The sequence below is a fragment of the Diabrotica virgifera genome, chromosome 3, assembly GCF_917563875.1.
Source record: "Diabrotica virgifera virgifera chromosome 3, PGI_DIABVI_V3a".
In the NCBI taxonomy this organism is placed as follows: Eukaryota; Metazoa; Arthropoda; class Insecta; order Coleoptera; family Chrysomelidae; genus Diabrotica; species Diabrotica virgifera.
In genome coordinates, this window is record NC_065445.1 from 14,433,559 (window position 1) to 14,459,382 (window position 25,824).

General features: G+C 32.3%; 2 protein-coding genes across 6 annotated transcripts in view; one reads left to right on the forward strand and one right to left on the reverse strand.

Annotated features, from left to right (window-relative positions):
* The first annotated feature begins 1,244 nt into the window (after positions 1-1,244).
* LOC114327124 (mitotic spindle assembly checkpoint protein MAD2A) lies at positions 1,245-6,251 on the forward strand. The gene is made up of 3 exons (XM_028275629.2): positions 1,245-1,509; positions 1,563-1,709; positions 5,674-6,251. The coding sequence occupies exons 1-3, from the start codon at positions 1,434-1,436 to the stop codon at positions 6,066-6,068; spliced, it is 618 nt and encodes a 205-aa protein (XP_028131430.1). The 5' UTR covers positions 1,245-1,433; the 3' UTR covers positions 6,069-6,251.
* Positions 6,252-7,398: 1,147 nt separating this feature from the next.
* The window catches only part of LOC114327122 (uncharacterized), a 160,089-nt gene continuing 141,663 nt past the window's right edge, over positions 7,399-25,824 (reverse strand). For 4 of the 5 annotated variants that reach the window (XM_050647808.1, XM_028275625.2, XM_028275626.2 and 1 more), the window contains exons 19-24: positions 22,679-22,813; positions 21,864-22,093; positions 20,359-20,538; positions 18,731-19,118; positions 12,135-12,270; positions 7,399-7,572 (exon numbers count right to left, since the gene is read on the reverse strand). In XM_050647808.1, coding sequence (XP_050503765.1) covers positions 7,524-7,572; positions 12,135-12,270; positions 18,731-19,118; positions 20,359-20,538; positions 21,864-22,093; positions 22,679-22,813 — 1,118 coding nt within the window. In that variant the 3' untranslated portion in view covers positions 7,399-7,523. The remainder of the gene's footprint in view (positions 7,573-12,134; positions 12,271-18,730; positions 19,119-20,358; positions 20,539-21,863; positions 22,094-22,678; positions 22,814-25,824) is intronic. The other variant, XM_028275628.2, reaches the window with a different exon arrangement.

A 25,824-nucleotide genomic window follows, 5' to 3' on the forward strand; every position in this document is an offset into this window, starting at 1 on the left:
ATTAAGAGTCAGTGAATTATTTAAGTATTTCTAGGGTGTTAATAAATCTTAAATATATTATTTATTAAAGGTATAGAGGGAGTCTTTACTTTCGACTTTTTTTCCATCTTCAGTATTTAGGAAAGCTAGATGTGATAAAAGAATTAAAACAATAATTTTGCTATGTATAACTTGTAGAACATAACCGACTTAATTTTCAAAGCAAAATACGAAGATGTAAATGTTTATTATAAAACAGTATTTTTGTCGTAGACGTACACTGAAATAAAAGAATCTTTGATGTATGACGTTGACTTTCATTTATAACCCACAATTCCCAAACATACAGTTGATCGTGTGAATACATCGTAAAAGAATTATCGCGTTTTGAGTACATCGTAAAAGAATTTAAATAATCACTTTAAAAATGAAGTACAAAGGACATCGCACACATCTTATGGAAAATATAATGTCACTCAAATTCAATAAAATTTATACCAATAGATTCGTTTTAAATTAACGATCAAATCTTATCATTGCGCCAACTCTCTATTTTCAAAAATAAGAGCAGAAATTGATATAAATAAATCTGAAATCAAATGGGTAGGTACATAAGTTAGACAGAGAAATAATATTTTAAAATACCCAGATTTTCGGTACTCCATAAATCAGCGGATTAGTTTCACTAATCCGCTTAGGTCCAGCGGGTGCGGGATTTAAGCTGTTATGAATAGCACTCAGAGCAATAATGATTGTAAACTAACATTTTATGGACTCCAAAAATGTGATTTCGATAAACTTTAATTGCAATTTGCGCCGTAATTAATCATAATTAAGAGTTGGCGCAATGATAAGAATTGATCGTTATATTAAAACGAATCTAATCGTATAAATTTTATTGAATTTGAGTGACATTATATTTTCCATAAGATGTGTGCGATGTCCTTTGTAAAAAGAAGAAATTTTATTATTTCAGTTAGTAGTTATTACGTCCCAAGTGGCTATGCCGCGCCTGTGCCCGAAGAAGCCCAAACACTGAATGTAGCACCATCTGGTAGCAGAATGCTGCACTAATTAGGATTTAAGACTCTTGAGTAATAATTAGTCTAGCCCCCTGCTGCCAGATGGCGCTACGTTCAGAACAATTTTAATTTTATTGTTGTTTTTTTTTAGTTAATTAATCCCACTAAAACAAATTAGTTTTATAATAATCTACAAACGATTTTCTATCACATTAGTTTTTATTTACTTTCATAACAAATCTACAGTGGTTCAAGTTCTATCCGTTTCAAGACTCAATCTACTTTTCCATGTCATCTGTCACTGTCATTTAGTATTGATTTTTATTTGCTGTGTGAGGGAAAAACGGTAAAATTTTTGAATTCTAAAAATTTGTGAATACAATCTGGTTTTTGTGATAATTTACATAATAAAAAGTCAAATAGAAACTAAAAATGACTGCTGCCGTACAGAAAAGTAAATCATCTATCACCGTAAAAGGATCAGCTGATTTAGTCTGCGATTATCTACGTAAGTAATTAATTTCAAGAATTTTTTAGGTTATGTATAGTGGTTTTTTGTAGATTATGGGATAAATTCTATTTTATTTCAACGGGGAATATATCCACCTGAAAGTTTCAAATCTGAACAGAATTATGAACTTACTATTCTCATGTCCACTGATAACAAGATTAAGGAATTTTTGTCAAAAACTTTGGATCAATTAAAAGGTAAGGCAGCATGAGTTTTTGTTTATATCAACATTTTGCTGGTTTGGTTTTACAGTAAAACCTCCGTTAACCGAAATACCTAATTGGGGGAAGGCCGTTTCGGATAACAAGAATTTCGGTTAAAAATAACATTCTTTTTCGATTTTTCTTGTATCAAATTAAATAGTACTATTCTTGGTCAAAGTTGGTAGGTAATGTCGAAGCGAAGATCGGTGGGATATGCGCATTTTATCAATGAAATTCGATATTTTAAAGATATTCCAGAAGCCGCTACAGATAAAATGTTTTAACAACCTATTAATCATTCAGAATTACTCGACGGATATTCGTACAGTTAAAATAATTAATACGATACCGGACAATAATGATTTAATGAGTGAAATTTAAAGTTTTTTTACTTTAATGACAAAAAAAGCAAGCCCATTAGCAGAACCCAATTAAAAATTATTTTACACATCATATTTGAAACATTATTTGGTTGAAAAATCTCATTTTTGTTGGCAAAAAAATATATTAATTTGTTTGGACTAAATTACAGTTGTGTTTATCTTAAAAAGGATATTTTTTTCTCTGATTCTGGCATTGGTTTAGAACTAGAACCTTTAGCCACGTAATTGTATAACTTATCACTAACTCAGGTGTAATGTGTAGTGTGTCTGTTGAGTAAGTGTCTTGTTACTTTGCAAAGTCGACGTCATTGTCTTTGCAAAGAGACGCAAATTGTATCTGAACGTCTGCGGTCCCTCTGGTGAGTACTGATCCCACAAGGACAGAAACTATTGTCATTTATTAATTTATAATAAATGAAAAAATCTCTGACCCTGGTGAGATTCGAACTCACTACCATTCGGAACTTTCGATTCAAAGGATAGGGGCTCTTACCACTGAGCCACAGAGGGGTTTAAAAAGGATATGTTACTATCAACATTCACACAGTGTTGCTAAACTGAATTTTGTTATTTTGAGTGTAAATTTTCCCAGCGATCTCCGAGGGTACAATACTAAAAAATACTATGAGGTGATTTCGTAATGTGTTGTATATTTAATTGCATTTGTTAGGTGTATGAAATATTGATTATGTTGACAAATTATCATCGATTTTGCGTTAAAAATTTAGTTTTTATTGACGAAATCAGCTGTTTCGGTTAAACGATGTTTCAGTTCAAAAGGTTTCAGTTAACAGAGGTTTTACTGTATTTAAAATTTCAATATCATATTTGTAAGATAAATACACCATTAGCTTAATGTTTAAGAAGTTTTGAGTTTCGAATTGAATCCTGAACATGAACCCTCACTTAGGTGATATGCCTGTTCAAGGTAGAGTATTATTTTGTGGGGGTGAGTTTAAGGACATCATTAAATTGGAGGGTCTGAGAAGTTAGCCACATTAGATTTTCACAGAACCTTGAATTTAAGTTTGACAGTGTTGCCATGTGATTATAATGTATAATTATGTTGCACACTTCAAATATACAGAGAAAGCTTTGACTTTGAAAACTATCTTTTTTACATTATTTTATGGATTTTGCTATTTCTTAATTTATGTAAAACACGAACACTAACATATTTGTTGTTTGTTTTGATATTAACTGCAGTTAATTATTAGAAATTTTTTTGTGGCAATTGCCTTGATAGATTACTGGATAGATTTGGCAATAGAGTCAGAACGTCTAAATTTGCGTTTGCCAGATTGCTCAGGTGTTACACAGATATAAATTTATGACTTTATTTTTATTATTTTATTATTTATTATTTGGAATGAATGTACCTACCTGAATACTGAGATGCTGTTAGTTAATGAAAAGTGTTCACTTCGTCAGTACGTTACTTTTGTGTTTATTGTGTGCCTTTTTAAAATAATAAAGTGCCTACAACTATATTGTACCACGTGAAAGTTTTTCACTGTTTAAATTTATTATTTATACAAATCGTATTTTGATATAGATAGTAATAAACTAAAAGTATATAGTAAAATCTTAAAGCAGCAGAATTTTACTTATTTTACACTTTTTAACTTTATTATTTATACTAAAATCTTGGTATTTCGACAATTAGAGAAATTTAAAAATTTTTCTCGTTATTTTATCTATATAGTTAATGTTTTCCATGTTAATAAATAAATTAATAAAAATATATCACATGCTCTTTTCCGATTTATTCTAAAAACACATGACAACACTGTCATGCCTCCATATCCTTATATCTGTAGCTAACTTCTTGGACCCTACAATTTAATGATGTCCGAGTTTAATATTAGCCTGCATTCCCAACATCTCCATAAACTAGTTTTTTCCATTGTTTCCGGTAGGTACCAAGTCTGCCCCGAAAGTACAAGTTCCTTGGATAACAATCAATTTTCTTTCAGAATTTTGGTTTTTTATTTTTGGAAAACTTGTGGTTAGCTATGGCTAGATTCTCACCTGGAGAAGGTATCATTGTGCAATTAGATCGAGAAACCCACAAGAAACCGATCTCCCCCTGTTCTTATTGTTTGAATGTCAACTCTAAACACTCCAGTTGGTGGTCTGTCAGGCCAAGACTACAACCTAAAGAGTCAGTTTTTTAAAATTAAATAATCTACATTGTAGAGATTTTCAGTAGGTCTCTCTTGTCGTTTCCCCATTACTGAGGATCGTGATTTCTTCCAATACTCCTAACAATGTTTCTCCATTGGTCTCTATCTTCAGCTGCTCTAAGAGCTACACAGAATGAGTTTCCAGCTGAATGCTTTATTTGGTCAGACCATCTAGTTGGTGACCGTCTTCTTGATCTTCTCCCCAGAACGTTTCCAGAAACAATTAATCTCTCCAAACTGGTGTCACCTCTGCGAACCATGTGACCCAAGAATTGCAGAATTCGTTGCAGGCATATTGTGGACAGCTTTTTTTAATATTGAGTTGGTTTAGAATAGAAACGTTTGTCCTATGAGCTGTCCAAGGTATGCGCAGCATTCTTCTCCATCACCACATCTCAAAGGCATCAATTTTTTGGCGCTCGCATGCGTGAAGAGTCCAAGTCTTTCAGTAGGTACCTTTCATAAAAATGAACACCTACATTTTACATTAGGTACATTTATAAAAATCATTTTATTTTTCCAAAAAAATTTACTTTGTCCTGATAGACCACCCTCGTTTACTTAAGTTTTTTCATATACAAAAACTTACAGTTCCCTCTAGCAGAAGTTCCTATGTAGTTCCTTGTAGTAAATTTGGAGTAGACCTAGTAAAAAGGTATTTGCAATCTAGAGCTGCAACATCAGGATTACATTCGCATATTCAACATACTCTTATGAAATACTCTGGAATGCAAATAAAAAACCGACCTAATCCACTCTAAAAGAGCAAGCAAGCAAATACTGTAATAAAAGGAAAACCCGATATTTTTGCACATTTTTCAAATGTTGATTATGATTACACCATATACTAGCCTGTTGTGAGGAGTGTATTCAGAAAAAAACCTAAGAAACTATCTGCGTGACTATTTTTCTGTATTTTCTGTGTAATAGAATTTTCCTAAACTGTTTGAAGTTTTTAATAGTTTGATTATTGTTTTAACCAGGTTTTGTAAAATAAAAGAATAATTTGATTTTTTGTAAGTGTGATAAGCTATCAAAATGATTATGTCAAATATTGTGTGATTTTTATTGTTTTTTTGTCTTGTGTTGTGAACTGCTTTTGTGATTTTTTGTTGTTTATTTTCTAGTTGTTTATGTTTGGATACGTGTATGTCGCAACCATGAAGGAGCTAAGGTTTTCTTTCCAGTGAGGATAAAGGAATAGGTTGGCTTGGTTTTTTTATGACTGCTGGTTCGTTTGGTTGTATATTGTTTTGGATCATTGTCTCTTCTATTAGTGTTTTTGTGATTTTGTGTGTTTAAGAAATTTAAGAATTGAACAACCACTTTTAATGTTTTTATGTTATATAATATATATGTGTTGTTTATCGGTATTCATGTTTATTTTAGGCTGGTTAGTGGATAGGTCAGTCAACAAAATAGCACTAGTGGTAACAAATGTAAAAACGCTGGAAGTGATGGAACGATGGGATTTTAAAGTTGAATATGAAGAAGACACCCTTACCAACCCGGATAGAGTATCGGAAAAACCTCTAAAACAAATTAAAAATGAAATCCGTGATGTACTTAAACAAATAACATCTTCGGTTACCTACTTACCTCTATTAGACTGTGTATGTAGCTTTGATATTCAAGTCTACACTAAACCTGATGTGGACTTGCCAACAGAATGGGCTGAAGCGGAGCCAGCTAACATTAAGAATGCGCAAAGTGTTAAGATGAGGTCGTTTTCTACCAATATTCACAAAATGGAAACTGTTGTTACTTACAAGAATGAAGATTAACGATTGTTAGAGTGATTTAGTAAATGTGTCAAATTTCTTAGGTCCACACTAAAGTGTTTTCTATTTATTGATGTTCTCTCCTTTAAAAAGTAGTTACTAAGTATTAAGAACATTTTTTTAGAATATTATATTAATATTTTTGTTTGTAATGTTTAAATAAACTTAATGTTTGTGAGTTTTAAACATTGGATATTTTTTTATGATTTTGTTTTGTTGAAAATATTTCATCGGGAAAATGGTTAAAATTAATTTATTTGAATTTATTAATTTACTTTTTTACTCTTTATGAATTGTCTTTTTAAAAATATACTATAAATGGTAAAATGAACACTTTTTTCATTTTGAATCACATTCAAGTCACCTCCAAAATACATTTTTTAAAATAAACTATTTGGTTAAATGAAGTTAAAAATGAGACAGACTCATTTTCTTTTATAATTTAGGGTTAAGAGGCTACATCATCGCGTCATCAATATTTTTTTTCAAAAGTTCTGCAAACTATCAGCAGTGCGTCGGCAGTACGACAGTGACACTATACTATCAAAAACAAAGGCACACTATTGTGATAATAATTATTATACTCATAGACGCGCTAAATGTTGCCAAGTCAGTCAAGTTTGATTTCTTGTTAGATAGATAGATAGATAATTGATTTTTAGTAATTCTAATGTGACACAAAATCCAGCCATGGGATAGAAAAGCTTATTTGAAGAAAGTGTATTTTTTATTTTTTTGTTCTTCTTAATGGCTGTACAGAGTCGTTTTTGTAATATTTTATTTAATTATAGAGTAATTTCCACATACTAACATATTTCTCAAATTGGTACCGCTATTCTTTACTATATTACGAATATGTGTGCCAAATATCTCAACAAAATATTCAAAATTAAATATGCAATCTTGGAACGCATTTTCCGCGTGCTGATGTTGCCTTTTAGCTATCTTACTTATACTGAAGATAATAATATTTGGATATGATGTTACAGAATTTGCAATATAAAACTTTAAAATCATATATTCAGTATTTTTAAGATGCTTTATGCATTTTAAAACAATGATTTATTGATCAAATACTTTATTAAATTTACACCCACAACTCAAACGATTCCATTTTTTTCATCGATGTCAGATTTAAGGTCCAAGCTTTCATTATATACAATAACTCTTATTATTCTCGTCTCTAGTTTTTTATATTCCGATTTTATTTTCCTAGACCTAGAAATAATCATTTGTGGAGTTCATCATTGTTGAAAGATATGCATAATATTGTTAGCAACTATGGAATAAGTAATATCAAAAAGGTAATATTTAGTAGTAGAAAACACAAGAAACAAATTAATACTTTATTATTTGGTAAAATGCTAATACTCTTTAATCCAAATTCTTTGGTGTGGTCACTGTATGTCTTCATCGAAATTCTTCATAAAATATTTTGTATTGTACCCAATTTTGCCATTAAATTTTCATCCATTTATCTATAGAATACTCTAATGCTGCTATCCATCTGAAAATTGTAAAAATTTAAATTAAAAATTATTTATATTCAAGATTATAATTACTTTTTGTATTTGATAGGTATGTCCTTTTCATGGGCATTTTTCAGCGCGTCACAAATGATAAAAAAAGGTAAGTCCGTGAAAATACACATTTATAACATTTATTCTAACGACATTTTAGTTAAATCTGACAGTTGTCAAATTTGATTTGCAATTTGGCATAAAAACAAATCAGTTTATTGCATTTATAAAATGGTATTTTCTTTGATTTGTATAGTCTTATAAATTGTACAGATTATATTCGTAGATATATTATATAATTCTTAAATATTTTTTTCGATTATAGCGCCATCTATCGACAACTAGAATAAATGTTATAAATGTCTGTAATCACGGACGTGCCTTTTTTTCTGTCACATACAATTTAATGCGTTAGAAAGAAATCGAAAAACTGTGACTCACTGAAAGATGCCTATGAGAAAAAGAATACCTACATTTTAATTTAATTTACTTAATATGTTTCATTTCGATGTTGCTTTAAAGCAACGGTATGCAATGTAGGGAATTTACCTATATGTTAAATAGTTTGTTAATTTAATCTTTACAAAATGTTTTTACACTACTCAAGAAATTAACGCACCACCTTAAAAATCGGTCATTTTGATGTCTCGAATTTCCTAAACCTGTTGTCGGATTTTAATATGTTATAGCCTTATTCTTTAACATTATCGCTGTAATAAAATTGTTGCTAGACAGGTAAATTGTCACTGTATACTGGGTATCCCACTCAAACTGTGTTTTTTTTTTCTCAAACTTCATCACACCCTGTGGAATATTCTAGCATTTATCAAGTACTGAAATTAAAACCCAACTATAGCCTCAAATTGTTTTGCACCTCCTTGTTATCTATAAACCAAACATTTCTTTTACTCTTACCAAATCAATGTGTGAATTTATTGAAAAATGTAGTAGAGAAAAAGAAAATTTAATCATTTGTGGAGATTTCAATTTTAAGGATTTAAAATGGCCAGTTCAAACTCCGCTTATTGGAGATAATCCGAGTGTTCCATTTTACAATTTATTTTTTCAAACCAATCTAAACCAATTGGTGAAAGAACCTACTAGATATCGTTAAGGTAATACACCTTCGATTTTAGATTTGATAATCACTAATGAGGAAGAACTTATCAGTGAAATTCATTATCTTTCACCAATAGGTATTTCGGACCATGTAGTTCTTCAGACACAAGCTCAATTGGACATTACTGGAGCAATTAATGAAAAAATAGTTAAAGAGCTTAGTAAAATAGATTATGTTAAATTAAATCACTATTTTAGAGAAGTAATTTGGCCGGATTTAGATAATTGTTCATGTAATGATTCTTGGAATAAATATAAAGAAATTATATATAAAGGTATTGATAAATGTTCTTCAAAGTACACTATTAGGACTAATCCCAGAAGCCCTTGGATCGATAACCGACTGATCGCAATGACTAAAGAAAAAAACATTTTATGGAAAAGGGTAAGAAAAAATCCATCGGAAGAAAACATACTTACACATAGACAATTTTCCAATAGATTGACAAAGGAGTTGAGATTATCGAGAAGTAATTATGAAAACAGAGTTAGCTCCAGAGGTCCCAAATCTTTTTACAAATACGTTAGATCAAAATTCTGTACAAAAACTGGTATTCCTTTATTAGAAAAATCTAATGGCGAAATATGTTTAAAAGAAGAGGTTTGTGAGTTATTTGCTGAGACTTTTTCCACTGCTTTTACAGTTGACACGGATGCTGCGTTTTCAGGTTTGCCCACTACTGATAGAATAATGGAGAGTTTATCAACAATTGACATCTCTACTGAATTGGTTAGAGAGGTATTATGTTCTTTAAAGACTACTGCGTCTCCTGGATCGGAAAATATTTCACCATTGTTGTATCATAATTGTGCAGATAGTTTAGCGGCTCCAATGGCAGCTTTATTGGCCAAATCTTTGCAAACAAATTCAATACCAGCTTCATGGAAATCTGGTATAGTAACACCGATCTATAAAAGTGGAAATAAACTCCTTTCGTCTAATTATCGCCCAGTAACAGTTCCACCAACATCGGTTAAAATAATGGAAAAATTAATAGCTAATAAATTAATATCCTTTTGGTTAGAGCATAATGTTATTCCAGTCTCTCAACACGGATTTCTGCCGAACCGTTCTGTAACTAGCAACCTTCTTCACTCTCTTAATGAATGGACTTTATCTTTGAACCGATTGACATTATTTATATAGATTTTTCGCGTGCATTTGATAAGGTACCCACACAAAAATTAATGCTGAAGCTAGAGCATTACGGCGTGCGTGGTGAGTTGCTATTGTGGTTAGAAAACTTCCTCTCTGAAAGAACTTTTTCGGTCAAAGTGGAAAATGACTGCAGTGTTCCACGTGCGGTAGCCAGTGGTGTCCCTCAGGGATCAATATTAGGGCCTATTCTGTTTTTGTTGTACGTATCTGATTTAACGTTCGGATGGCAGTCAAAATCAGTTTCATATGCCGACGATTTAAAGTTATATTACTGTCCCGATATTGTTAATACTCTTCAGAGTGATCTTAATCAGCTATCAGAATGGAGCATGAAATGGGCTATTCCATTAAATTCGCGTAAGTGTTGTGTTGTTCAATGTGGATATACTTGTTTTTGAAACTATAAAAGTTATGTCAGACCTCACCTGGAATTTGCGGTATCTGTTTGGTCACCTCATTTACAAAGAGATATTAATTTATTAGAAGGAGTACAACGAAGAGCTACTAAGCTACCTTTTAATTATGCAAGATTAAGCTATGAAACTCGATTAAGAAAGCTTAAGTTGTCTCCATTGACTCATAGAAGAGAGAGAGGTGATTTAATATCTACTTACAGAATTCTTAGGAGAGAATTTTGGGGAACATCGAATTTTTTTAATATCAGCGAAGATGCTAGACTACGAGGTCATCACTATAAATTGAAAAAGGAACCTTTTAAAACTACTGTAAGGCAAAACTTTTTGGTAAATCGAGTTTTTGATAAATGGAACAGTTTAAGTGATGACATCGTAGGGGCTATTAGCTTAAATAGTTTCAAAAACAGGTTTGATGAGAACTAACTGGACATTGTATGTGTAATGTTAGCAATTTTTGTTAAAATAGTTGTTGTAAAATATAAGGATATATTTTATTTTTTTTTATGAGAAAAAAAAATTGTAATTTTTAGGTATACTTACTTTCTAGTTTTTGTATCTTTTTTAATTTGCTATTGTTGTAACAACTTTTATGAAAACAAATTCTTTTGAATATTTACTTTAATTTAATTTTTATTTTGTAAGAATTTGTTTTATGTTATATTATTTAGTTTAAGACCTACAATTATTTTTGTACTTTGAGCCATATAAGCTCTGCTTTGGCTCGATATTATTGTATAATAATAATAATAATAAGCAGAAAGCTGTACTAGCGACGGCCAGATGCGTACGAAAATTTCTGGGAGAAACTCCAGCATACCAAGTCACCTAGGGCTCGATAACACGGAAAGAGTCCCACCAGAGCTCAATCCTTTTGATACCGTAGGTATCTGGGATGAGTCAATTTTCCCCTTAGAGGGAGTGTGAGCCGTATGGCTAAATCTGGATAATAATAATAAATTTTCTTAACATTCTGTTTTTTAATTCATTCACTTACTTTAGATAATAAAAAAATTAGGTACTTTAACAACTAGCCATGTTCTTCATCAATACAAGGTGTTCCTAAATAAGTGCGGCAAACTTTAAGGGGTAATTCTGCATGAAAAACTAATGACGGTTTACTTGATAAACGTATGTCCGCAAATGCTTCGTTTCCGAGATAGGGGGTGTTGAAAATTTTTCTTACAAACTGACGATTTATTTATTGCTCTAAAACTGCGCATTGTTTGACATACAATTAAAAATTTTATGTTCTTCATTGGCTCGCATACGGGTCATATTACAAGTCACGTCAATGGTAAATATAAAATTCTTAATTGTATGTCAAAAAATGCACAATAACTACATCTTAAAACCCACCAAATTTCATTTGGATATCTCAACCGGTTTTAGAGCAATAAATAAATCGTCAGTTTGTGAGAAAACTTTCAACACCCCGTATCTCGAAAACGAAGCATTTGCGGACATAAGTTTATAAAGTAAACTGTCATTTCTGTTTCATATTACCCTTTAAAGTTTGTCGCATATTCTGTATTGATGGAAAACATGGCTAGTTGTTAAAAATACCTAACTTTTTTATTGTTCAACATAAGCGATTGCATCAAAACCAGATTGTTAAGAAAATCTGAGGCTATAGTTGGGTTTTAATTTCAGTATTTTATAAATGCTAGAATATTCCACAGGGTGTAGTGAACTTTGAGAAAAACACAGTTTGATTGGTACACCCGGTATACAATGACAATTTACCTGTCTAGCAAGAGCGATATTGTTAAAGAATAAAGCTATAACAAAATTCGAGACATCAAAAATGACCCATTTTTAAGGCGGTGCGTTAATTTCTTGGAGTAGTGTATCTTACCTCTTTTTGTCAGCATCGGAATCTGTATGAAAATAATAGTGTTTCTTGTTAGAGTCTGGTGGTACAATTTCAAAAGCATACTTTTTAGTTCCTGATAAGTATTGTTGTACTCTATATCCATGTAAATAAGCAACCCCTGCAAAAAATAAAGACGATAGTCATTGATAGATTATTATCAACCCACATTGTGGAAATGTATATCATCATACAAGAAGAACTGGATAGACTTCGATAGCACATCGAATAAGTATCGAAAAATTCGTCATTGGGATCTATGACAACCCAACATATCTGCATGTGGTCTACGGGCCAAAAAGGTTTGGGGAACACTGGTGTAAATAGTATTTTTCCAGAAGTAAATAAGAATTTGTAAAATTGAAAAGGGCGTAATGCGTTGGATGTCGGATTATAGGCTATTGATTATGTATTTTAGAAAGGAACTACAACGTTAACGGGGTTTTATTGTTTCATATAGTCAATGGACCTCTCAGTATAAAAAACCGCGGAGTGCTACCATTTAAAGCGGTGCGTTTTTGAGAAAAGGGTGAATTAGTCCCTAGGCACAGGGCGAATTAGGGTGAGTTCTATGAACATTTGGTGCAAACAAGTCTACAGGAAAATTGTTTCAGGTTAAATTTACTATAGAAATATCACATTTTAAAGTCAAAAATATTTTTTTTTACAAAAATATATTCAAAAGAAAAGCAAGAAAAAAACACGAAAGATAGCAATTTTGTTTTTTATCCCAAAACTTTTTTCAATGGGGATATAGGTATAGGCATTGCTTCACAGAAAAAATACTTCCATCCTTTTTCTTTAACGTGACGTTTGGTATAAGTCCCTATGATTTATAGTTTCCAAATTATGATTTTTTAAAGTTCGCCACTCAGTGATTTTGGGACGTTTTCCTTGTTACTTCGCAAACATTGTTCTGTAACTTTTTCCCGAGCAGATTTAGGTAAATACAATGTTACATTTAATAGGAAGAAAAATCAATTATCTTTAAAATGGTCTATTGTAAAAGGATGTGTGACTATTTTTAAGCAAGATATGGTTGTTCAAAGTTGAATACTTTTAATGATTTTTGTTGTATATTTTACGATTATTTTTAAATTTCTCATTATAACTTTTTTTATTGTATATTTAGGTATATACATTGTTCAATAAAAATAAAACTTATTTTATTTACGTTAAAACTGTCTATTGTAAAAAACTCTAGGACTATTTTTAAACAAGATATGCTTTTTCAAAATGTCACATACACATGCATTAATTCCCACTAAGCTGGAACCATATGGAAAACTTTTTTATTATTAACTTTATGAAAAAAAGTTATTCTTTATAAAATGCTCTGCATAGTCTAAAACCTAAGATGCAATCATCAGATATAAAATTTTGTCAATAGTGTACGAGGTATGTTAAAAAATATGAATTTCGCTCAAGAGTAAAGTAGCTTTATATTTCAAAATATCGAAAAATATTATTAAGAAAAGTTATTTGGAATTAAAAATTCTGTTATAATATGCCATTATATTCTTCTAATTGAAAAAAATGAAAATTTTTAAAATTTTTCTCAAATTACGGATACCCTTGGATATCCTACGGATATCTTGTTTAAAAATAGTCCTAGACTTTTTTTCAATACACCATTTTAAAGTAGAGAAAATATGCCTTTTTTATTTTACAATGTATATACCAGAATGTACAAGAAAAAAAGTTATAATGAAATTTTCTAAAAATAATAAAAAATATCAAAAATCATAAAAGTATAAAATCTTGAAAAAGCATAACTTGCTTAAAATAGTCGTACAACCTTATACAATGGACCATTTTTAAGGTAATTGACTTCTCTTTCTACTAAGTTTACCATTGCATATAACTAGAAATGCGTAGAAAAAAGTTACAGAACAATGTTTGCGAAATAATGGGAAAAATGGCCCAAAAATGCTGTAAGCGGCGAAATTTGAAAAATCCTATTTCAGAAACTATAAATCCCAAATTCTTCTACCAAACGTCATTTTAACGAGGAAGGATGGTAGTTATTTTTCGCTGAAGCAATGCCTATACCTATATCCCTGTGAAAAAAAGTTATGGGCAAAAAAACAAAATTGCTTTCTTTTGTGTTTTTATCTTGTTATTCTTTTCAGTATATTTTTGTAAAAAAAAATATTTTCGACTTTAAAATGTCATATTTTGATAGTAAATTTAACCTGGATCAATTTTCCTGTAGACGTATTTTTACTAAAAGTGCATAGAACTCACCTTAATTCACCCCTTTCTCAAAAACGCACCCATTTAAATGGTAGCACTCCGCGGGTTTTTCAAATTTAGAGGTTCATTGATCATATGAGATAATAAAATCTCATTAACGTTGTAGTTCCTTTTAGCTCTCTTATTTTGAACATAATCAATAGCCTATTACTAGGGCGGTCCAATACGTAGGTACTTAGCATTTAAAAGAAAAACGAAAATTTTGGAAAACTGGTGATTTATTTCTGAACGTAGTCTCCTTTCAGCTTGGTACACTTGACCCAACAATTCCCCACCTTCTTTAACCCGTCTGAAACATACCTTTTCTCGAGGTCTGCAAAGTAGGCTTCCGTGGCCGTGATGAACCCTTTACTAGACTTAAATTTCTGCCCGACGAGTGGTTTTTTCAAGTATGGAAACAAAAAGTAGTCGTACAGGCCCAAATCTGGAGAATACGGTGGATGAAACAACAGTTTGTAGTCCATTTCGACCAATTTAGCCATGGCGATGGCGGAGGTATGATCCGGACCGCTGTCATGGTGGAAGAGTATTTTTTCATCGCAATCAGACACTGCTCTGAATTTGTCTCATGGTTGCATTTATTGTTCAGAGCTAGATAATGCGGTAGCTATCACGCCAACAGCTTTTTTATGCCCAAGATTTCATGCAGGATATGACCAAGGAGATCTTTTGAGATGTCTACCGTCTCAGCTATCTCACACACGTTCAGTGAGTGATCCACCAATACGAGATCATAGATCTCTTATGCTGGGGCCACAGTAACGTTAACGTGTAACGTCCATTATCGTATTAATTAACACACCAAAAATGATGGAATAAACTGCGCGTTAAAGTGACTGGCCACACTTATTTTAGCGCATAGTCAACAGAAAACGCGTTTTTTAATCCAATAATTTAAAGATGGAAGTCAAAGCTGCTACGCTGTTGTATTTTATGTGTGCTAATTATTATTTTATGAATTTATTATTTTATAAACGGATCAAGCAAAAACCAAGACTCAAAAGAAGATGGTGGATGATAAAAATGCACAGAAAACCAACACGGTAATGACATCAAATGCAAACCAGCTTGTTTTATATACCTCATTCGTTCCCATGCCAGATTTTAACGATTTTTTATATTTATTTAAATGGGTCCTATAGTATCCCATAAGTGTGTCTTTTTTCTTTTTCAAATCTTCTACCGTCGCTGGAAAAGATAATGATTGCACAATTCGACGCCAAGCGTCACCATGAACACCACGATTTTTATGTGATTTTTGTCGGGGATCCCATAAACAAGGTTCTGTTTCAAACACTGTTAAAAATTCAATTATTTTCTCATTACTCCACTCCATTTTCGTAGAATAGTATGTACCTATTTCAAAAAACAAATTACTCTGCTGCGCTGCAAGCTAGAACTTGTTGAAACAGTGCAAGTGTAGCCACAACAACGCGATAAGTAACGGAGTAACTCCTTTAAAGTGTCGAAAAAAACCGTCACCCGATCTATCGCCTAACGTTTAACGGCATTAATAATGGCAATAACAAATTAGCGCGCTAAGTCGTGGCTACACCTCTCGTTAATGTCAAATAACGCGTTAATTAACGGCATTAGACGTTACTGTGGCCCCAGCATTATGGGCCATTCCACGAACATACGCCCATTTTGGATTATTTCGACAACGAATATTTTATTGTGCAAAATAAGAAGAACGAAAGTAAATTGCAAATTACATTGTTGTTTATTGGAATAATTATTAGCGCCATTTACTTTCGTACTTCTTATGTTGCACAAAAATATTCGTTGTCGAAGTAATCCAAAACAGGCGTATGTTCGTGGAATGGCCCATACACGTTATCCTCAGCGGTAGCTGTTTTCGGGGCACCTGGGACTGACTTATCAAAAACCGACGTGCCACCGCGTTGAAACTTGTTAAACCAATTTTTGACGATTTTTATCGAAAGATAAGAGTCACCGTTTACAAAATTCAAGCGCGTTTTGATCTCGCTGCTGGATTTACCTTCTAAAAACAAGAGTTGAATCACCGATTGATATTGCTCTTTTTTCATTTTTGCATTTTTCTTAAATCCCCAAACACGCCCGCTTACACACGCGGTCAAAACAGAACCAACAGAACTGTGAGTCCAATTTGGCTGATATTTTGACATAGGCCGTCTACAGAATGTGTATTGGCTCCGTGCGTCTCCCCACTATTTGCAGCAATTTAGTCACGTGACACGCTGTCAGTTTTGTAAGGACGTTTTAGCATTGAGTCTTATGGGATTATTTTGTTAAACTTGAATATTTTATTTTCTAGTGATAATTGATAATAAACGAAAACAAATTGTTAGAATTCATTAGCTATTCTTTTATAGTGTCATTTATAGTTCAACAAAAATATTTTTTGTCGTTAATAAAGATTTATTGACATAATCTGCGATAGTGAGGTTATGTAGGTCATGCCGTATCCGTACTTTTTGGAGTCAATTCGGATTTATCAGAGCTAAAAAGTGTATGTAATATGTACAAAACTTATAAAAACGTAAATAATATTATATGATGTGTATATTGCCACATTCTTCGTATATATAGAAAAAGTTAACCTCACTTCATCCTTCTAACAGCGTTAATTAATTTTATTCTTTGATCTAATTTTTTTGGGAACGAGGAAAATGAAAGTATTTCACATCACTATTTCTCCATGTATTTTTACAGTGAACAACAACAAATTACGTAATATGGCATTTTTTTAAAATGTCCCATTTAAACATACACTAAAGCGTCCTTACAGAGATTCAAGCACCCGCCACCATGAGCAGGTCGGTCGGTTTTGCTTTGACACTTTGTTAACGCTCGGAGCGAATTACACAGTCATAGATAGCCACCTTTACTTAACAAGCCATGAAGTTGAAATTTGGCAACATCTATTGGTAGACCGATTAATTCTGACAGTTCTCATTTGTTTTTAAATAATTTTCACTGTATTTACAGAGAAACTGAAATATTTTACAATATTTCGTGCTCTAAATTATAAAGAACATTTAAAGGTATGTTATTAAGATGATTTTAGTTCAATATAATATATTTTTATATAAACTTGCGTGCATATAGAAATCCGTCCACTTAAAAATTTTGTCATTTTTAATGTCTTATATTTCCTAAATCTGTTGGCAGATTTAAGTGATTTTTTAATATGTTATAGCCTAATTCTTTTACAATACCGCTGTAATAATATTGTTGCTAACTAGTTAAATTTTTATGGTGTACCGGGCATTTATAAAATACTGAAATTAAAACCCAACTATAGACTCCGGTTTTCTTAACATTCTGTTTTTTTTTGATTAATTCGCTTATGTTTAACAACTAGATTTGTTCTTTATCAATTCAGGGTGTTTCTAAATAAGTGCGACAAACTTTAAGCGGAAAGGAACAAAATGTAAAATTTTGACGCCTGTATTTTAAATGTAATCATTTTTTTCGAATCCTGAGAAAACTAAAGCGTCGTTTAAACACAACGATAAGTCACAGCAACTAGTTGTGATGACAAGTTGAAACACTGTTTAGACGCTGCGATTCAATGCGATACCACCTTCAACCCAACTCCAACTTTGATAAGTTGTGCGATGCACCGTTTACACACAATGATAAGTTGCAACAACTCGATTGACCTTGATAAGTTGTTTGATTTATCGCTGTGTTTAAACGACCCTTAATAAGTATTTTTGAAAAATTTAAACGCAGAATGAAAGATTACTTTATTGCCGAGGGCAGAAAGTCCCTTAGAATGAATAAAATGTTTTTTAATGACATATTTGAAACTAAAAAACACATTAAATTTTCTTAATTTTTCACCCCTGTAACTTATTAAAATAAACATAGAAGTTTTCAGGGACTGTCGGCCCTCGGTCCTAACGTAATCTTTCATTCTGCGTTTAAATTTTTGAAAAATACTTATTAGTTTTCTTAGGATTCGAAAAAAATGAATCCCGTTTATATTCTTGTTATTGCTTTTTTTGTGTAATAAACGTTACTTACAAGGAATTACTTTTAATATTATTTTGTACAAACTTCTAATTAATAATATTTTCTTATTCGACTCAAAAAATACTATAAATTTTACCAGAATTTGTACTTTAAAATCGTAGTTTCTAAAGCGGTAGTCCGAAAGTCGGACTACGGACGTCATCAATTGCGACGTTGCCTTTTTCTCTTCATGGCTTGTAAAGTAAAGGTGGCTATGACACAGTGGTAGATTTCTCTTGCGACAGTGGCGCCATCGAGCGGATAGGTTAAGTACTTATCGGACCACCCAGGTAGATGAAGTGTATTGTATGTTTACTTACCAAAAGCATTTTTTGCATTAGCATCCTGATAAAAATATAAACACGCGTCCTTTAGAATACAATATCTCCTACTCCAGCTCTTCCACTGTGTGCCCAATTTTACCAAATAACCAAAACAGTCTGGTTCTTTAATCGAACAGGGAGGTAACATCAAATTACTTTTCGTCCTATCAAGAAAACTGTCTAAAAGCTGTTTGTTATCTATCATCAGTTTGTTCATCTCTTCTACCCATTTTTCTTGCATACTCGAGGATTCTGCGGCTAAGTACAAGGGAACACCGTCATGTTTTTGGACTATGAACACGTGGGATTTGGAAAAGTTTTCTTGGTCGTCTACAGTTTGGATTTCTTGATCATGTAGCATTGTTACATCTACAGGGTGTTTATCCTAGAAAAAAGGAAACTATTATACGTAGGATTCAAAAAATGTAAGTTCTAGCGCAAAATTCCGGACCAATGCTTTGTAAATGCATTTATTTTTTTCGAATCCTGAGAAAACTAATAAGTATTTTTGAAAAATTTAAAAGCTTAATGAAATATTACATTATTACCGTGGACCGAAAGTCCCTGGAAATTTCTATAAATTTTATTTCATTAAGTTACAGGGGTGAAAAATAAGTGAAAATTGAGTGCGATTTTTAATTTCAAATATTTCATTCAAAAGAAAGTTTTCATTTATTCTAAGGGAGTTAGGCCCTCGGTAATAAGATAATCTTTCATTCTGCGTTTAAATTTTTCAAAAATATTTATTAGTTTTTTCAGGATTCGAAAAAAATGGAACAGAATGTGGTGACAGTGACAAGGCTACTAAATATTTGACACGGATTGAGGAATATTTTGAGTTGTTGATTAAATAATATTGATATTGTATTTTGATAAATAATTGATTTAAGATCCAAACACAGAATACACCAAGTCAGTATATTCTGTAATCCAAGTATTTTGTTGTCAGAGATGCTCAAAATTTATCTAAGCGTTCCCTAGTAGATAACAGTATATTATTAAAATCACTTTTTCTCTTTTTTGATTATTAATTTTTATTGTATAGTATATAAATTATTATAATCACTGAATACATAGTTAGTGAAAAAATAATCCTATTAATTAATTGATAATTTAAGCGATTATACAAATATCGGTTATCCACGAACATTCAAAAACTGAACGAAATAGTCATCTCTATGTTGCTGATGACAATGTCATTGTCAACTAATGTTTACATCTCCTGCAGCTTCCATACCAGTGAGAATACTACACGTAATTTGACGTGTAAAGAAAGAAAAAGTAGGGATAGCCGTAAAATATTTGTGCCTACGCTCTTAAGCTTAATTAGCTAAATGGGGATAGCTCCTGTGATTTGACTGTATATCATTTAGTTGAAAAATTTAACATCGAAGTAAAAAACGTTTTCGGACTTATCAGTCCATCTTCAGTGAACTTTGAAGTAGTTGCGCCAATACCCTTAAAACCAAACAGTGGTTGGGTTTAAATTGTTGATAACATACCTACTTAAAAGTATTAATTTAAATGACTTGAAGTAGATGAATATTGATCAAAACTATCCGGGGGCTGCATGTGCCCCTACTCGAAATGAAATCAGTTGAAAGGCTTAAATCTTTAATTCTTACCATGTCCGTTTTGTAGCAGTATAAACATCCATTTTGCTTTAAACAGAACCATCGCCTCATCCATCTGTTGCTAGAATTCCCACTGGCGTATCCGCTGAGTTTCCAAAGGTATCCACTAAACAAAATTTTGGAAGGTTCTTCTTCTTGTTGCGGACTGAGCGCGTAACAGGTCCTGGCCACCTAAAAAACAACAATTTCCGTAGAAACTAAGAGTACTATTAAAAATCTACGAGGAAAAAGTTTTCTTGTAGTTGGCTGTATACCATATATCGTCGCCTTAATACTATAACTTAAAGATTTTAAAGATATTTGTGCTGCTACCATGATGTTGGTAAATACGGAATTCACTCTGCAGCTCTAAAATACTGTTCCTTAACTTTTTGGCTACTGATCTATTTTGGAATACGGTGCAAATTTATTTTCCAATATGGAAAATAACATGAAAAATTAAAATTATCAACTTTTAGCACTACAAACTAATATTTTAAGCATTATTTCGGTGAAAATTAGCCCTCTGCGGTGGGGGTTGCCAGATCTGCTAACAATTCTCGACGTGGTAAGCTCAATGGTTTCACAAAAACATGTGCTACAACTAGATAACTAGAGTTAGCTAGTTGTAGCATTCAGTGTATGTCGTATTCACGATTATTTCAATTAAACAATAACTTGATAACTTATCTTCTCAAGTTTTAGCACTGAATATTAGGGGCATTTGAGTTTTATCAACTTTCGTCAATCATGAATAAATACTTAACCCGTTTGGAGCGAGTTATCAATATTTTACAAAATATAGAGGCAAATGAAATACATCTTGTGAACTAGTTATTTCAAAGACGTCAATTTTGGAGTTATCAAGTTATAGTACTAAGGCGACGATATTACAAAACGATTAAAATCCTTTATAAAAGGTATATTTGTTAAAATCCCTAAAAAGGGGCTACATCCCAGAACTAGTTTTCGATCGGATGACCGATCATCATCAGTGCTTACGTGAATCTAACATGCTAACCACCAAAATACAAAAATATGTGGGTAAAAACCCTTTACAATTGATTCGTCATGGGAACATAGATGAATAATGTGAACTTAAACATGGATGTCCAAAATATCCAATGTATTATGCTCTAGGTACCATTGAGCTCTCACCATATAATCAATCGCTACCATATAGTCTACATGTGAACAAGTCAATTTCGAGCTCAACTTGGTACAGCACTTGGTACAGGATCGGACTCAATGGAGACAACAGGCCAACAGTATTTAGAGTGTCACCACGTCCTGACAAGGGCTCAAGAAATGAGGAGGCGGATAAAGAAGGATTACCTACTATCCTTTAGGTATTTGCCTAGATGACTCTGTGATTCTTCAGGCATAATTACTCTTATTGTTAATAACAAAACCTAATGTCATGTGCAAAGAAACCAGAACAGTATTTTCATACCCCATGACTTCATGACAGTAAATTAGGATATCAATAAATATTCCTATATCAATTCTGTGCTTACCTCCATTTTCAACGTGTCACTTCCAGCATGGGCAATTTTAACAATCTCCGAATGATTCTTGTCGAGAACACTGACTCCGTTAACCGAAAGAACGATATCTCCCACCTCCAAACCAGACGTTTCTGCTGGAGTTCCTGGTTCTATGGCGGATACAACAACTGGTTTCGACCCGTGGATCCGAAATCCAAATTCGCCCGATTCTCGGCGGACTATGACGGTTTTGTCGCAATCTGAAAATCAATGGTAAATCAATTAATTTAAGATATATATACCGCTTTAATAGGCGTCAACGCACTTCCGGTAGGAATCTATGGAAGAGTATCACCGAGCCGCAAGCCCTTATCTCTTGCCGTACTGCTCCCCCATAGTCAATCAGACACCAGCGTATTCTAGTCTAACCCTCAGATTCATATTAGAATTTTAAACTACTGCGTTAGTCGTTTTATTTTTCCATTCAACGGGCTAGGGTTTGAACGTACATCCACTAGATCCACTTCAGCATGGAAGTGAAGTAACAAGTAACGTCGACCTTCTGTCCCGCTTCGCTATCTGATCGACCTATCTGATATAATATAACTAAAGTTAATGTTAGCCTAAAAGTATACGAACCCTAATAACTATATCTGTGGCTTGGTGACTTGGTGCAAAAGAGCCAATGTTAATGTTTTGCTGTTTTGTTTTATTAATGTTAAATTCAACCAAAAAGCCGTATATTAGTGTAATGTTGCTTCTGCTTACTCTTGTATTACACTAGAATGGGTATTATAATCGAAAGTTAGGCAGTTAGGAAATAAAAGTTAATATCGTTTACAAACCATGTAATGCTTCTTTTTTTCGACACCAAACCAGTAACATAATCTTTAATATCTCTTCTAATTTTGCCTTTAACTCTACAGATTGTATATCAGGATCAAGTTCGTTTTGTGTATCGGTTAAATGTCGTTGTAATGCTGGAATTTAATAGAAAAGGCATTATAAAACAAAAGAATTTGAGATTAATATTCACAATTTTACAGAAAAAATGAATAAAAGAGTCACTCTCTGAAGCTACAAATAAAAATATAAAAGAAATGGACACAAGTAGGTCAGCTACAGACAGTGCTGTTTTTGTGACGGTACGCGCCGGTACGCCGTACCGGTACCTTTTGGGACAAAAATAAAAAAACAACAAAATTAGAGACAAATTCCTGAATTTTTTCCTTGCTCACAAATAGCATTAAAACGCCCTTATTGAGGCTAAATTTTAAAAGTTTTCCCGGGGGCGGACCCCCTTTTATGAACACTCCCCAGACCCCCCAGAACATTGCGTACCGGAACCTATATTGTTACAAAAACAGCACTGGCTACAGATATAGATAAACCTTCAGCACAGTTAGTGCTGTAGGTTATGAAGATTATGGTAAGCTCTGTTGAACAACTTCAACCACTACTAAAGAAGATAAGCAGTTTCTGTGAAAAATATTGATTAAAAATTAATATAAAAAAGACTAAATATATGATAATAACAAAGAAAACAAGTATACAAACAAACATTTATATTTAGGAGATGTATCAATTGACAGGCTGATAAATACAAATACCTGGGAACCTGAATTTAAGAAAATAATGATTAAACAACAGAAATAAGGACCAGGAGAGAAATAGCAGAAATGTGTTTGTAAAAATGAAAACAATTATCTGCAATAAAGACCTTACATTAGAACTGAGAGTAAAGGACTCATGAGATGTTACTTCAATATGGACTTGAAAGCTAAACATTCAAGCAAGAACAGTTATTTCAAATGTGGTGTTACAAAAGGATAATTAGATTAGAATAGTATGGAGATATAGGAAAACGAACACTGAAATATAAAGAATACGAAATATTAAACATAATAGAAATAAGAAAGTTACAATATCTCAGACAGCTATAGGAAATGCTAAGATTGATAATAATTAATACAGGAAAATATGAGAGGAGGAAGAATTATAGGAACAAGGACTGGTTGAAAAATTTAAGGGACTGGTTTAAATGCTGTTCAAAAGAGCTATCCAGAGCTGCGGTAGATAGAGTAAAGATAGTAATGATTATATCGAACCTCCAATTGAGAGACGGCACTTAAAGAAGAAGAAGAAGAAGGCTAAAGAATTTACACCAATAGTAGATGTTAGCAACAGATCAGTGTTCCGAGCAAAAATTCATTAAATTGAAGATCATATAATACGTTGTCCACATTCTAAGAGAATATACACTTTAGGTATTACCTTCGATTTAATATCAATGAAACCAAAATCTATAAATTAATGCATAAATAATACAAATGTTGTATAATAAATTTAATAGACCACCAATAAATATAACTTTGGTTTAAAAAAACAAACTTACCCAACATTTTGAAAAATCGCAATCAAACTTAAGACATGTAGCTAAACAGACCACCGTGGCTATTTTTTGAAAAGTGGGTATCAATTCCCGAAATAGAACTCATAAATTTAATAATATCAAATGGGATGCCGTCGCACGAAAGTGTGTTAGAACAACACAAAAATCGAATTCTTACCGGTAAAGCGTGCTAGAAACAATATTTTTAACCGGGAAGGGATACAAATCATTAAATATAGAATTCCAAAAGCGCATTATCAAATAAATATTTAGAGATTACGTGGCGGGAGACAACGATTTGGCATGAATAGAGACTGTTTTGAAAGGTTTGCATTTTGGTCAAATAAACAATGAGGATGTAAGTACACACACATATTTTACAGTCTGATCCGTATAATAATCATTCCTAACGAGTTTTGGCAAGGAGTAAAAACACTGTGCAATAGATTCACGGTGGACGACCTACGTTAAACTGAAAAAAGTTTGAACTGACAAAACATTTTAGTATATTGCATTTTTGCGCATTTTGTAAATACATGTTCTTCCAATAATACTCCTATTTCTTTTTCATTTCTACGTCTGAGGTGATCCATTTCCTTGAGCGTTCCAATGTAGGACATATCTAGAGATTCTTTCTGTTCTCTGTCCATATTATGAGAGTGTGTTATACAGGGTGTCCCGAAAAGATTGGTCATAAATTATACCACACATTCTGGGGTCAAAAATAGTTCGATTTAACCTAACTTGCCTTAGTACAAATGTGCACATAAAAAAAGTTACAACCCTTTGAAGTTACAAAATGCAAATCGATTTTTTCCAATATATCGAAAACTATTAGAGATTTTTTATTGAAAATGGACATGTATCATTCTTATGGCAGGAGCATCTTAAAACAAAATTATAGTGAAATTTGTCCACCCCATAAAAAATTATGGGGATTTTGTTCCCTTAAACCCCCCCCCCCAAACTTTTGTGTACGTTCCCATTAATTCATTATTGTGTTTCCATTAGTTAAACACAACGCTTTTAAAACTTTTTTGGCTCCTAGTATTTTTTCGATAAGCCCGTTTTTATCGAGATGCGGCTTCTTTTTCAATATATTTACGTAAACATTTTATGGGGATTTTGTTCCTTTAAACCCCTCTAATGTTTGTGTGCGTTTCAATTAAACTATAATTGTGGTACCATTAGTTAAACACAGTGTTTTTAAAACTTTTTTATCTCTTAGTCTTTTTTTGATAAGTCACCTTTTGTCGAGATGTGGCTTCTTTTTCAAAATATACCTAAAAATGTAAATTATAAATAAATTTTCAGATTATTAACAGGTCTCTATAATCGTACTAACCATATACAAATATGTGGTGGATTCGACAAATATTCAAAATATCTCGATAAACACTGGCTAATCGACAAATTAATAAGAGGCAAAAAAGTTTTAAAAATATCTTGTTGAACTAATGGCAACACAATATTAATTTAATTGGAATGTACACAAAACTGTGGGAGGGTTTAAGGGAACAAAACCCCCATAAAATTTTTATGGGGTGCACAAATTTCACTTTAATTTTTTTTTAAGATGTTGCTGCTATAAGAACGCCA

Excerpts from the sequence above, each read along its gene's own strand:
- LOC114327124 (XM_028275629.2), top strand. The coding sequence starts at position 1,434 with ATGACTGCTGCCGTACAGAAAAGTAAATCATCTATCACCGTAAAAGGA. Across the intron at positions 1,510-1,562 it reads TTTAGTCTGCGATTATCTAC|ATTATGGGATAAATTCTATT; the intron begins GTAAGTAATTAA and ends GGTTTTTTGTAG. Across the intron at positions 1,710-5,673 it reads AACTTTGGATCAATTAAAAG|GCTGGTTAGTGGATAGGTCA; the intron begins GTAAGGCAGCAT and ends TGTTTATTTTAG.